Source organism: Setaria italica, chromosome I, assembly GCF_000263155.2.
Source record: "Setaria italica strain Yugu1 chromosome I, Setaria_italica_v2.0, whole genome shotgun sequence".
NCBI classification, from domain to species: domain Eukaryota; kingdom Viridiplantae; phylum Streptophyta; class Magnoliopsida; order Poales; family Poaceae; genus Setaria; species Setaria italica.
Window position 1 is genome coordinate 10,427,381 of NC_028450.1, and position 12,159 is coordinate 10,439,539.

A 12,159-nucleotide genomic window follows, 5' to 3' on the forward strand; every position below is an offset into this window, starting at 1 on the left:
CAATAAAAAGTTCGAGTTCAAACTAAACCTGTATATTAGAAAGAAACACAATGCAGCATGGTCGTTGTGAAAAATAATATTTGTCCTTTTCAATGTCTTTCCTTTTTTTCCCATGCTCGTTATCATTTATTAAAAACATAATGTACAATGGTTTATTTATGACATAAACTTAATTCGGAACTTCTTGCGTAGATAGAGTAAAGTGAAACGTACACCTGGGTTATTGTCCTTTTGGATTGCCCTGCTAAACTTAACTAATGCCTAAAGCAAAGATGGATCTGCACAATTACCTCATAATGACGGATCAACCCCTACATGTTGGCTTAATAATCATTGGAAGACTAAATTGGTACTTACCGGATAAATATTCATTTAACCCCAATCTCTATTATTTTTCTCAATGTTACAAGACAAAGGCCTGGTTTGGTTCCTCTGACTTATTTTTAGCACCCGTCACATTGAATGTTTAGATACTAATTAGGAGTATTAAACGTAGACTATTTACAAAACCCATTACATAAGTGGAGGCTAAATGGCGAGACGAATCTATTAAGCCTAATTAGTCTATGATTTGACAATGTGTTGCTACAGTAAACATTTGCTAATGATGGATTAATTAGGCTTAATAGATTCGTCTCGCCGTTTAGCCTTCACTTATGTAATGAATTTTGTAAATAATCTACGTTTAATACTCCTAATTAGTATCTAAACATTTGATGTGACACGTGCTAAAAATAAGCAAATGTAACCAAAGATTCCAAAAAAACAAAGCCACGTAGACACAATTTGGTTCCAAGCCCCACCATGTGGACCGTCAGATCAGAGCAATCAGACGGTCAGTACTCCATTGACAACCAGCTTGACCGACGCACGGCACCCCGCACCAATCCGGTGGAGTGGATTTGGCGCGAAGGAGTGGGCAGCAGCGTTGTCCCGCCGTTTTTCCCGGGCTTCCTCCCTCTCCGTCCCCTCCACCTCGCCTCCCACGGTCCCACCTCCGACCTCTAAACAAAGCAAAGGCCCCCAGCTACCGACCACCTCCACCGCCACGGGGGAGAAGGGGGCGCACGAGAAAAACCTAGAATCCCCGCCTCCCCGACCCGGCCGACGACATGCGCCGCACGTTCGTGCCCCGCTTAAATTAGCCAGGGCCGCCGCCCTCCCCCCATTTAGTCATCGGCCGGCCGGGTCGCTCGCCTAATTCATTCCCCCCGCCCGTCGTGTGCGACATGTCCTCTCCCCATTCCCTTACCTCCCGCTGCTAGCTGTTCCCTTTGCCTGAGCTCCCGCCGCCGCCGCCGCCGTCGCCGTGGGATCGATCGGTCGTCGTCGGCCCGGAGGCGGTGCGGTGAGGTGAGGGGAGCGTCCGCGGGTGCGGCGGCGCGCGTTCTTGGTACCGGCCGTCCGGCGTCGCCAGCTGGCGCCTCCTGAGGCGGCGCGGCGGTGCAAGACCGCCGGGTCCCGCGCGCCCACGCCTTGCGCGCCAAGCTCGAGGCGGTGGGCTGGGTGATGGTGCGCTTCCTCCGGCGCGGCCACAGCCTTGACAAGACCGGATCGCACGGCAGCAACAGCAACCAACAAGAGCACCACCACCACCTCCACAGGACCGGCAGCAACACGGCCGAGATGCACGAGTCCCTTGGCAACGGCGCCGGCGGCACGCCGCCGCTGCCCAACGGCCGCGCGGCGGCCGCGGGGGCGGCGCGGTCCCGGCTCGCCCGCGACGGGCCGCCCTCAGGTACACACACGCCTTTCAGCTTGGATTCTGATGATGATGGCCAGTTTGGTGATCTGATGATGCGATTCTTGCTTGGATTGTTTTGGGATCTCGTCCAGAGCTGGACACGATGAAGGAGAAGTTCGCCAAGCTCCTGCTGGGCGAGGACATGTCCGGCACCGGCAAGGGCGTGTCGTCCGCGCTCGCGCTCTCCAACGCCGTCACCAACCTGGCGGCCTCCGTCTTCGGCGAGCACCGCAAGCTGGAGCCCATGGCGCCCGACACCAAGGAGCGCTGGAAGAGGGAGGTCGGCTGGCTGCTCTCCGTCACCGACCACATCGTCGAGTTCGTGCCCACCAGGCAGACCGCGGAGAACGGCACCACCATGGAGGTTCTCCTTTTATTTTGGTTTCCGGCGACGTCCCTTCAGTTAATTCATGCCTACGGTAACAAAATTGATCTTGACACGTACGTCCATTATTGTTCTTGGCATTGCCAGATCATGTCGACGGCGCAGCGGCGCGACCTCGCGATGAACATCCCCGCGCTGCGAAAGCTGGACGCCATGCTCATCGTGAGTGTTGCTAGCTTCGTTCTCGATCTGCTCTTGTTGATGGATTATGCAATGTTTGATCGATCAACAAATACGGGATGGATGGATGGGATGCAGGGCTACATGGACAACTTCGTGGACCAGACCGAGTTCTGGTACGAGAAGGGCGGCGACAACAAGCGCGACGACGACAAGTGGTGGATGCCGACGGTGAAGGTGCCGTCGGAGGGGCTGTCGGACGTGACCCGCAAGTGGCTGCAGTACCAGAAGGAGTGCGTCAACCAGGTGCTCAAGGCGGCCATGGCCATCAACGCGCAGGTGCTCGTGGAGATGGAGATCCCGGAGATCTACATCGAGTCGCTCCCAAAGGCAAAGTCCCTTCTCGGATCAACAATTCAATCACCTCTCAAATGAAAGCATGTTAAAACTTAAAACCACTGCATATTAATTGGTTGTATCGACATGACCATGAATGAACAATGAACGCAAATGAATGCAGAAAGGGAAGACGAGCCTTGGCGACGCCATCTACCGGAGCATCACCGAGGAGACGTTCGACCCGCTTGAGTTCCTTGCCGGGATGGACCTGTCGACGGAGCACAAGGTGCTGGACCTCAAGAACCGCATCGAGGCCTCCACCGTGATCTGGAAGCGCAAGATGCAGACCAAGGACTCCAAGTCGTCGTGGAGCTCCATCGTGAGCTTCGAGAAGCGCGAGCAGTTCGAGGAGCGCGCCGAGACCATCCTCCACCTCCTCAAGCTCCAGTTCCCCGGCACGCCGCAGTCGCAGCTCGACATCTCCAAGATCCAGTACAACAGGGTACGCTCTCCATCTTGTTTCTTTCTTGCCACGTCATTTGAAATATATGTACATGTATGTATGTATATATATAAATATATAATACATGGCCGCTGCAACTTGATCAGGACGTCGGGTACGCGCTCCTGGAGAGCTACTCGCGCGTGCTGGAGAGCCTGGCATACAGCGTGATGTCCCGCATCGAGGACGTGCTGGGCGCGGACGCGGCGGCGCAGAACCTGACGGCGAGCGAGGCGGCGCGGCGGATGCTGGAGACGGCGGAGGCGCCGCCCGCGGCGAGGAAGCTGGACGCCAAGGAGGAGCTGGAGAAGCTCAACGAGGCGCCCGCGTCCATGACGCTGTTCGACTTCATGGGCTGGCACTTCGACCAGGACGAACTGATGAAGCGCAGGGAGGACGGCACGCTCGACCCCGACGGCGAGGCCAAGCTCCTCAAGAAGGCGCCCAGCATCGCCCCCACCAAGAAGTTCTCCTACGTCGACAGCCTCTCCTCCGGCGGCATGAGGAGCCCCTCCGCGCGCCACTGACCGGCCGGCGAGCAAGCTTAGCTCAGCCTACGATCCAACACCACGGGTGGTCGATCTTCCCGGCAAAGAAGATGATGACGACCATGGAGGATCATCCAACGATCCGGTTCTTGCACGCGTGTACATAGCTGAGGCGCAGCACGTACGTACTCACTAGTGATCGATGATGTTCTCTTCGATCTCTTACTGATTTGTTCCTTGTCCTTTTGCCTCCACGTTCTAGAAGATTCTAGAATCTAGATGTGGGGAAGAAGAGGGTGATTATTTTGGTCTGCGTACGCACTGAGAGGATTGCTGCTAGCTGCGCGTACCTACTGATTTTCTCAACTACTAGTAATGTACTTTGGGCATGGCTCTCCAGAGCGGTTATCCAGAAGAGGAGACGCCTGGGCTCTGTGGCATATGTATGAAACTTGCAGTCAGGAAAACGCAATGTATTCTTTGATTTGTTCCAAGCTAATCATTTTTCTTGACTCAGATTCTCTTTTCGATTTGCGAATTATGCATACCCAAATCCATGTGCCTCTTGTTTTCATGGATTGAATAGTTGCGAGATAATGAAAACGTTATAATGCATATAAGGATTATTAGGGCATCTGAAGTGTATAAGACCTAACTGATCTTAATGCTAGACCCCACGGTAGGATGAGATTGGGCCTATGTACATGACCGGTCTTTAGGGGTGGGTCCCGCTTCAGGATAAAAAAATTGTGTCCGCCCGCGCCTCGTCCACATGCAGGAGCTGCGCCATGGCCTCCTGCGCACCTGTGGCCCCTACCCCGTCCTTCGTTGAGTTTTTTATTCCTTAAGACCAGGTCTTTGGTTTGAGACGGGTCTTTAGCTTTTTCTCTTAGGAGGTGTCTGGGAGGAGGAGATTAAATTTTAGCTCCCGTCACATCAAATGTTTGGATACTAATTAGGAGTATTAAATCTAAACTAATTACACAACCTCTAGGCTAAATCGCGAGATGAATCTATTAAGCCTAATTAATCCATGATTTGACAATGTGGTGCTACAGTAACCATTCGCTAATGATGAATTAATTAGGCTTAATAGATTCATCTCGCAATTTAGCCTAGGGGTTCTGCAATTAGTTTTGTAATTAGCTTAAACAGTCCTTCTAATTAATATCCGAACCTCTAATGTGACAAGATTAAAGTTTAACCCCTGGTATCCAAACACCCTCTAACACGAGGCTGGTATGTATCAGGTCGACCTCAAGAAGCTTAGGACCCCTTATTCCCACGCTCCGGATGCCCTTACAAAAGGTCCAATGAATAGGGAACCAGAGGTCACCACAGAAAATTGTACTGAATGACAGCACTTGCTCAAACTTTAGCTGATAGCGAGCAAAAAAAAAAAAACCGAAAATCGCGGGCAACTTGCATCATAAATCTGCGGAAAATGTGAAACCGTACTTTTAGCGGCGTCAAACGTGTACAGAATGACTCAATTTGCCTGAGCATTTCCAACCTCCACATATCTGCCAAAGCGGCCATGAGACAGAATGACTCAATTTGCCTGAGCATTTCCAACTTCCAGATACCTGCCAAAGAGGCCATGAGACTTCCAGATGGCATTGACTTCAGAAAATAACGTGCATACACGTATGCCCCTATCTATTTTTTTCTATGCATGTGCGAATGGGATGTGGTAAGTATAACAAAATATGAAACCCCAAACAGAGGAACTTGAGAAGCTAACTACTCCCTCATTTTCTCCGCTCTCTCTCTAGTGAAAAAAGGAACAAAAGCAATCACTTGTTAGCAATCGCACCCGAACCAGGCATTTACAACAACACCAAACCTCAACCAATAAGTGGAACTCTATGTACATTTATTTATACAGCAGTCAGGTCTCTAAATCATTCTCCTGCCTGTGTTGTTCAACGGAAGCAGTCAGGCTAGGACCATTGTGCTCGATATAGTCATCCGAGGCTTCATCCTCGTCATCAGAAGAAAGAAGGGACGAACCCATCCATTGCTTGAAACCGTCGTTTATGCGCCGCTGCATCTCTGGAGTCACTTCCATTTTGGACTCTAGCATCTCTAGACCCACATTGTGGGTAGCGTAATCGCCCTCGTCAAGGACAACTGCGGCTTTCCTTCTCAAGGAGAAGGCTGTGCCACCGTATAAAATTGCCAAACCCCAGGCTGTAATTTCATAGCACCAGAAAAGTGGAACAGAGCATGTACTTCCTAAGGCCAGCAATGTTGATCCTAGAACAATTGCCATGAGACCAAATACTACTGCAAAAACTGCATTAAGTATAGCCAGGCAACGAACACCACCTGCATAATTCCAAGATGAGATTAGTGACCCAACCAAGAAATTACCTGCACATGCATATTAGGGTTCTAGATTGGCGATACTGATACCAAGCTACATTGTAAACGTATAAACTAGAACCAGTAGCTTACACATCAGCATAATTCCAAGATGAGATTAGTGACCCAACCAAGAAATTACCTGCACATGCATATTAGGGTTCTAGATTGGTGATACTGATACCAAGCTACATTGTAAACGTATAAACTAGAACCAGTAGCTTACACATCAGCAACATACAAAGTCAACACAATTTTGGAAATCACTTGCTCACAGTGATCGATAAGTGGCCATGAACAATAACTGGGGGCTCATAACAGGTTCTGGTGTTATAACAAGACAAAGTTAGAAGTAAATGGTTATCGTTAAAAATCAATCTCATTCATAATGAACATACATCAATGAATTTGTGGCTACATCTCAACATACAAAAAGAGAACTAGTGGCTATAATAAACATTTGTAATTAAAATTGATAGCAAATGGACTAATAGAACATATAAGCTCATCCTCGGTGTTTATGATTTTGCAGTAGTAATTATGTTTGCTTAAAGAAGTTTATTCCCTGTTGTAATGCAGTGGCTAAAACATTCAGCACATAGTTGCTCAAGCATGTATACTCTAGTGCTAAGGCTGCACATATGTGTGGATTGGTGATTGCACTATGGCAACAAGAAACCCAGAACAGAGAACTGCTCCATAACACTAAATTTTCCTAGTGTACAAATCTCTTACATACGGCAACTGTTTTCAGTCAATGTCCTGCCACCACCACACCCACAATGGATACCCAAAAAAAATACTTATATCATTCAAAGATTTGCATATGCAAGTGTCACTGAGGGGCCAATTGAAGTAAAAGAGTATAAAGAATAGAAAGAAGTCTTGTAGAAGTAAAGTGAACAAATAAGTTCAACAAAGTACAAAGGTTGGCATTGGCTTATTAGTTGACCAAAGATTAAATAAATATTGATGTCTTTGGATCTGAAGAAAAGTTTTTAGCTTTCCTTTTATATTACTTAGGAACATCAGGTCAATATTCCATGTCATGCTAGTTGCTGATTAAGTCAGATTTGGTCATTCCTGAACATAGAAATATAGAATTTTAGAGATCTAAATAATGATTGTCAAATTTCAAAGCACAAGCAACAAATCCCTATAAGTTTGGGTACCAATGATGCACTTAATGTATGCATTCTTTATGGATACCAAAGGAAACCTTTATGCTAAAAAAATAATTCGAAAAACGTGCAATATCAAATTGTGAGCGGAAAAACAGTTGCCATATGTAAGCAGGATTTGTATATAAGAAAGTTAATGTTTTCTTTGGGCGAAACATTGTACAATCAAGACTTGCAGGAATAGGACCAAGTTGATCGACCGAAAATGACAATTATGGAGAAACAAATACGGATGAAACTGTAATCATCATGACCATTACTTATTGGATAACAAATTTATGACAGTAGCAAGTTTTCTTTCAGTGCACAATTACTTATTGTGAGGTTCTGCGGGTCACAAATAAATGGTAGTTTCATTGAGATAGTTAACAACAACAGTAGAGCTTGCTTTCTGTAGAATATACACTGACAGGAACTCAGGAAGTGCCGGGAAATACCATCAGGAGCTACTCAAGATGGAAATATAGGATCTGTGCCAGTCAAACTTCTGCTTACTAATAATGGTTAACTGCCAAATGTGCATGTTGAAACAACATATTTATTCTATCAACTAATGGCCTCCTTGACTGTCTTGTAAACCATATCTATGGTAGGTGATTGTAATAGACCATTCTGGTGGAAAAGATAATGATCTCTGTAATTCTAGGGCGAGAGAATGAAAGATCTCATGACAATCTACAAAGAATAGACTAAACAGGGGCAGGAAACTGAATGCTTCCAGAAAACTAACAGAATGTCTTAATGGATGGAATGACCTCAGCTAGCTCCATACTTTCTTAGTGCCACCAAAAGAATCTAAGTCTCATAAAAGTAAATGACAAGGGTGCGCTCACCTCTTCTAGAAGCACAGAAGTTATTCTCAACAATGCAGATCATGGGATGCCTTCTTGGAGCAGCATATGCAACAGACATTCCTGCAAGTATTGGTTTGGTGTTCAATTTGAGAGGGAAAAAATAATTTAAATTGCTGCCAATGGTTCATCTGGGAAAAAGGACTGAATAACAAAGACATTAAAGACTGCCTAATACAAGGTCTACATGAACTATATCAACATAACAGACAAATGAAGAGCCATGAACTGCAGCATAAATATCACTTCCCTTCAGCTAACCATAAATATCACCTCAAGAAATTAGCAGTGCAAGAAATCAATCAGGTAAATCCAACTTTCAAGTGTAAAGTTTGGCCACCTTCTTCACATAGATGTGTGTTGCAGTTGAAGTAAAGGCTGGTTCTGTGGTTATTGTGCAATGTGGAATCTAGCTGGTTACGAGAACCACTACCAACTCTAGTATTACTGTGCAAATATAAATGGATCCAAAACAGGTTCTCTCAAATAGCTGGTACATCCTGTGGCAATGCAAAGGATTTTGGTAACCAAAATGAGGCCTCTAATGCCCACTTAGGTCAAATTAAATATACCACCAGCATCAAAAAATAAAAATGCTCATGTTCACATGGTGAAGCAAGACAAAGGCACATCCTGTTCTAGATATATGCATACATGTCTCTACAAATTGCAATCAGAACCCATGATTTTTCATCCAATCCTAATGTCTGATACAGAGAGGCTAATTAACACAGCAACGGGGAACGAGATTGTGGGCTCACCAGCTACAAGGTAGGTGAGGGAGGCGCCGAAGAGGACGGCGGAGGGTACGAAGACGACCATCCAGTAGAAGTCGGCGGCCTCGGCGGTGGTCATGTAGAAGGCGCCCCCGCGATAGCGGTACGCCTCGGGCTCCTCCTCCCTGCTGCTGGCGGCGGCGGGCAGCGCCTCCAGCATGCGGCGCTCCCGGCAGAAGGGCCGCTCCGCGGGCTCGGCGGGGAATACGATCCCGAGGCTGACGCACGCCGCGGCGGCCACGGCGGCGGCGACGCAGCAGGCGGCGGCCACGGCCAGCGGGCGGCGGAGGCGCGGGAGGGAGTGCTCGTCGTCGCGGAGCGCCGCGTAGGCGCGCCGCGGCATCAGGAACGCCTGCCGCAGCGCGTCGCCGAGCAGCGCCATCTGCCGCGGCGGCGGCGGTGCGGGAGGGGAAGGGGATGAGACGAGGGTAGGGCCGCGGTGGGTGGAGGCGAGAACCCTAGACGCGGTTTTGCGGGTGGGGGAGAGGAGGATTCGGCGGCATGGGGGGAAGAATTTGGGAAGATGGTCAGGTGAGGAGGTCTCGGCTTTCGGGGGTTGGTTCGGTTGCCTTGCAGGAACGGCAAGGGGAAGAAATGCTGGTGTGCGCGAGTCTCTATGGGCTCTCAAGTCTCAACTCGTCAACACAAAAAGTTAGGCAAAAACAGTCAATATATTCCTTTTAGATATTTATTAATAAATTAAAAGCATTAGTAATTTGAAACATATTAGGATTTATTAAATTAAAAAGGCACCTTACGTATCATGGAGCTCTAAGTTCCAGAGAGAGAGAAATATTCGGAATGTGAATTTTTTAGAAAAGCATTAGAAATTTGATCGGGGCATAACTATTTCTAGTTTTAGCTGTCGGTATTAGAAATTTTGATCGTGATCAAAAGTATTTCTAGTTTCGACTGTCGGTTTCATGAGGATATAAAAACTACGAACTTATTATTTTATTAATAAAAGTTATATCAACACACACCCTTATATGCTCAAAACATATACACACCCCTATAATTCTATGGACTATTGTTAGACTGATCTAACACTGATATAGTATGCATCATTAGCAGCTTAGCACTAGTCTCGCTCGTATGAGCTTAAACTCAATCAGTTTTTATGTTTTGTTCTTTTCATTTCAGTTATAGTGACAACTAACAATGATGAGTTGCTTTATTGCATCAACTTTATTGAAGTAGAGATGTAATTATAAAGGTCAACAACGAGGACCATGGTTCACACATTACTCAAGATTGCATGAATTGTATTCGTTCGTCAATAGTATATAGTGATGGTAAAGTGCTGTTGCATTTTATCTCTTAGGTGATACCTTGCATCAGTAAAAAATATCATAGTGGCAAGCTAATAGTATCAGACGTTTGTACGTAGAAGGTGTCAAGCTTATGATATCAACATCTTAAGACATATTTACTGGTTGAATTTTCAGTCACTTGTCTTTCCAAACAATACACTTGAGGTTGGAGTTCATTTAGCCTCTTATACTTGAGCATCTTCACCAACTCAACTTTAGTTAAGTTCGTTTGATGTCAATAAATATGAGGTTAAGTGATATTAACCCTAAGTAGCATGCAATGATTAGACATCGAATAAAGATACCACTTTAAAAGGAATACTTGACAAGTAGATACTCAACAATACATTATATGTACTTATTAGGTCCCGTTTGGTTCCCGCCCCTAAAGTTTAGTCCCTGTCACATCGAATATTTAGATACTAATTAGAAGCATGAAATATAGACTAATTACAAAACCCATTGCACTTCGTGAGATCAATCTATTAAGCCTAATTAGTCCATGATTTGACAATGTGTTGCTACAGTAACCATTTGCTAACGATGGATTAATTAGGCTTAATAGATTTGTTTCACGAATTAACCTCCGTACGTGTAATTAGTTTTATAATTAACTCATATTTAGTTCTCCTAATTAGCCTCCGAAGATTTGATCAGACACGGACTAAACTTTAGCTCAAGGAACCAAACACCCCCTTAGTGCTACATAAGTTCTAAATAGGCTAAATTTATGTGGGCCAAAAGAGAGGATAACCATATGGGTCTCATATGGTGATCTCAATATTAAGTGATAGTAACGTGATCTCATCGTAGGTTCTTCCAAAATGTTGCATTAGGTTGTTTCTTCGTTGAAATCCATTAGCACTAGCCTTTTTTACGAATGCACTGACTTTTATTGATATCTAAGGGATCTTTTTTGGGTTTCGAGAGGGTATATAGAGTGACTACCGATGGCGTGTATGAACTATTGTGCTGTACCATTATAAATCTACTAAGGGGGTGTTTGGATGCGGGGACTAAACTTTAGGAGTGGTCACATCGGATGTTCGGACACTAATTAGGAGGACTAAACATGAGCTAATTATAAAACTAACTGCAGAACCCCTATACTAATTCGCGAGACGAATCTATTAAGCCTAATTAATCCATCATTAGCAAATGGTTACTGTAGCACCACATTGTCAAATCATGGACTAATTAGGCTTAATAGATTCGTCTCGCGAATTAGACTCCATCTATGTAATTAGTTTTATAATTAGACTATATTTAATACTCCTAATTAGTATCCAAACATTCGATGTGACGGGTACTAAAATTTATGGTGGTGTATCCAAACACCCCTAAGTGCGTTTAGACACCGCCTAATAACATCGAGCCACAATCACGCTGCAAGTGCCGCAATTCATTCACCACAATTTTTTCGAAGCAGCGGTGGCGAGATGAACTAGCATCCTACGTCAGGTCATTGCCATGCCTAAGCAGCGGACCAGCGGTAGCAACTAAATGCAAGAGCTCAGCATCGCACTCGAGGCGTGGCAAGGTGTGACGAAGTGTGTGATAGCCACCCAACATACCCCTAATGATTCCCTTTGTCATACGCTTGTTCTCAGAGACCGCTCATTAGCCGGGACCATTTCCGACATGAAAACAAACTGTAGTATTTAACACAGGGCCTCTACGAAGCATTATTATGGCATGCATGCCATATCACAAATTCATGTATCGCCTGAATAGAGGTGGTTTGGAACCATGCCGAGCTAGGTAGAATACACTATGCCACATCATAAATTCATATATCTTTGCTGAAATGTAGTAGAGGAATGCTTACAAAGTTGGATGGTACGTTGGAAAATGAAGATCGGTTAAATTAGGAAGGGAAATTATTTGGAAGCTAATGAACCTACCGGGAACTACTATATCTTGAAGGAAAGAGTTTTTATTATTAAATTAGTAGATATAGACGTGACAAAAACCCGTATAACAAACAAATTTATCTCATGATGAAAAAGGGGAAGATGATTAAAAAATAGGAAACGATTTTGAGAATAACAGGTAGACGATCGTCAAAATTCATCAAAGAATTTCTATGATAT

General features: G+C 45.5%; 2 protein-coding genes across 2 annotated transcripts; one reads left to right on the forward strand and one right to left on the reverse strand.

Moving 5' to 3' along the window:
- Nucleotides 1-1,363: 1,363 nt before the first annotated feature.
- Nucleotides 1,364-4,094, forward strand: LOC101785957 (rop guanine nucleotide exchange factor 12). The gene is made up of 6 exons (XM_004952127.4): nucleotides 1,364-1,738; nucleotides 1,837-2,108; nucleotides 2,217-2,291; nucleotides 2,388-2,639; nucleotides 2,770-3,090; nucleotides 3,198-4,094. The coding sequence occupies exons 1-6, from the start codon at nucleotides 1,510-1,512 to the stop codon at nucleotides 3,615-3,617; spliced, it is 1,569 nt and encodes a 522-aa protein (XP_004952184.2). The 5' UTR covers nucleotides 1,364-1,509; the 3' UTR covers nucleotides 3,618-4,094.
- A 1,060-nt stretch (nucleotides 4,095-5,154) lies between these two features.
- LOC101786368 lies at nucleotides 5,155-9,354 on the reverse strand. The gene is made up of 3 exons (XM_004952128.2): nucleotides 8,739-9,354; nucleotides 7,960-8,040; nucleotides 5,155-5,909 (listed from the first exon to the last, which is right to left on the reverse strand). The coding sequence occupies exons 1-3, from the start codon at nucleotides 9,133-9,135 to the stop codon at nucleotides 5,470-5,472; spliced, it is 918 nt and encodes a 305-aa protein (XP_004952185.1). The 5' UTR covers nucleotides 9,136-9,354; the 3' UTR covers nucleotides 5,155-5,469.
- Nucleotides 9,355-12,159: the final 2,805 nt, after the last annotated feature.

What these genes read in the sequence shown, in the direction of transcription:
- LOC101785957 (XM_004952127.4), top strand. Translation starts at nt 1,510, where the DNA reads ATGGTGCGCTTCCTCCGGCGCGGCCACAGCCTTGACAAGACCGGATCG. An exon ending in CCGCGACGGGCCGCCCTCAG is followed by an intron (nt 1,739 to 1,836) that starts GTACACACACGC and finishes GATCTCGTCCAG; the next exon opens with AGCTGGACACGATGAAGGAG. An exon ending in AGCTGGACGCCATGCTCATC is followed by an intron (nt 2,292 to 2,387) that starts GTGAGTGTTGCT and finishes GATGGGATGCAG; the next exon opens with GGCTACATGGACAACTTCGT.
- LOC101786368 (XM_004952128.2), bottom strand. Translation starts at nt 9,135, where the DNA reads ATGGCGCTGCTCGGCGACGCGCTGCGGCAGGCGTTCCTGATGCCGCGG. An exon ending in CCTCACCTACCTTGTAGCTG is followed by an intron (nt 8,041 to 8,738) that starts GTGAGCCCACAA and finishes CAATACTTGCAG; the next exon opens with GAATGTCTGTTGCATATGCT. An exon ending in CTTCTGTGCTTCTAGAAGAG is followed by an intron (nt 5,910 to 7,959) that starts GTGAGCGCACCC and finishes GGAATTATGCAG; the next exon opens with GTGGTGTTCGTTGCCTGGCT.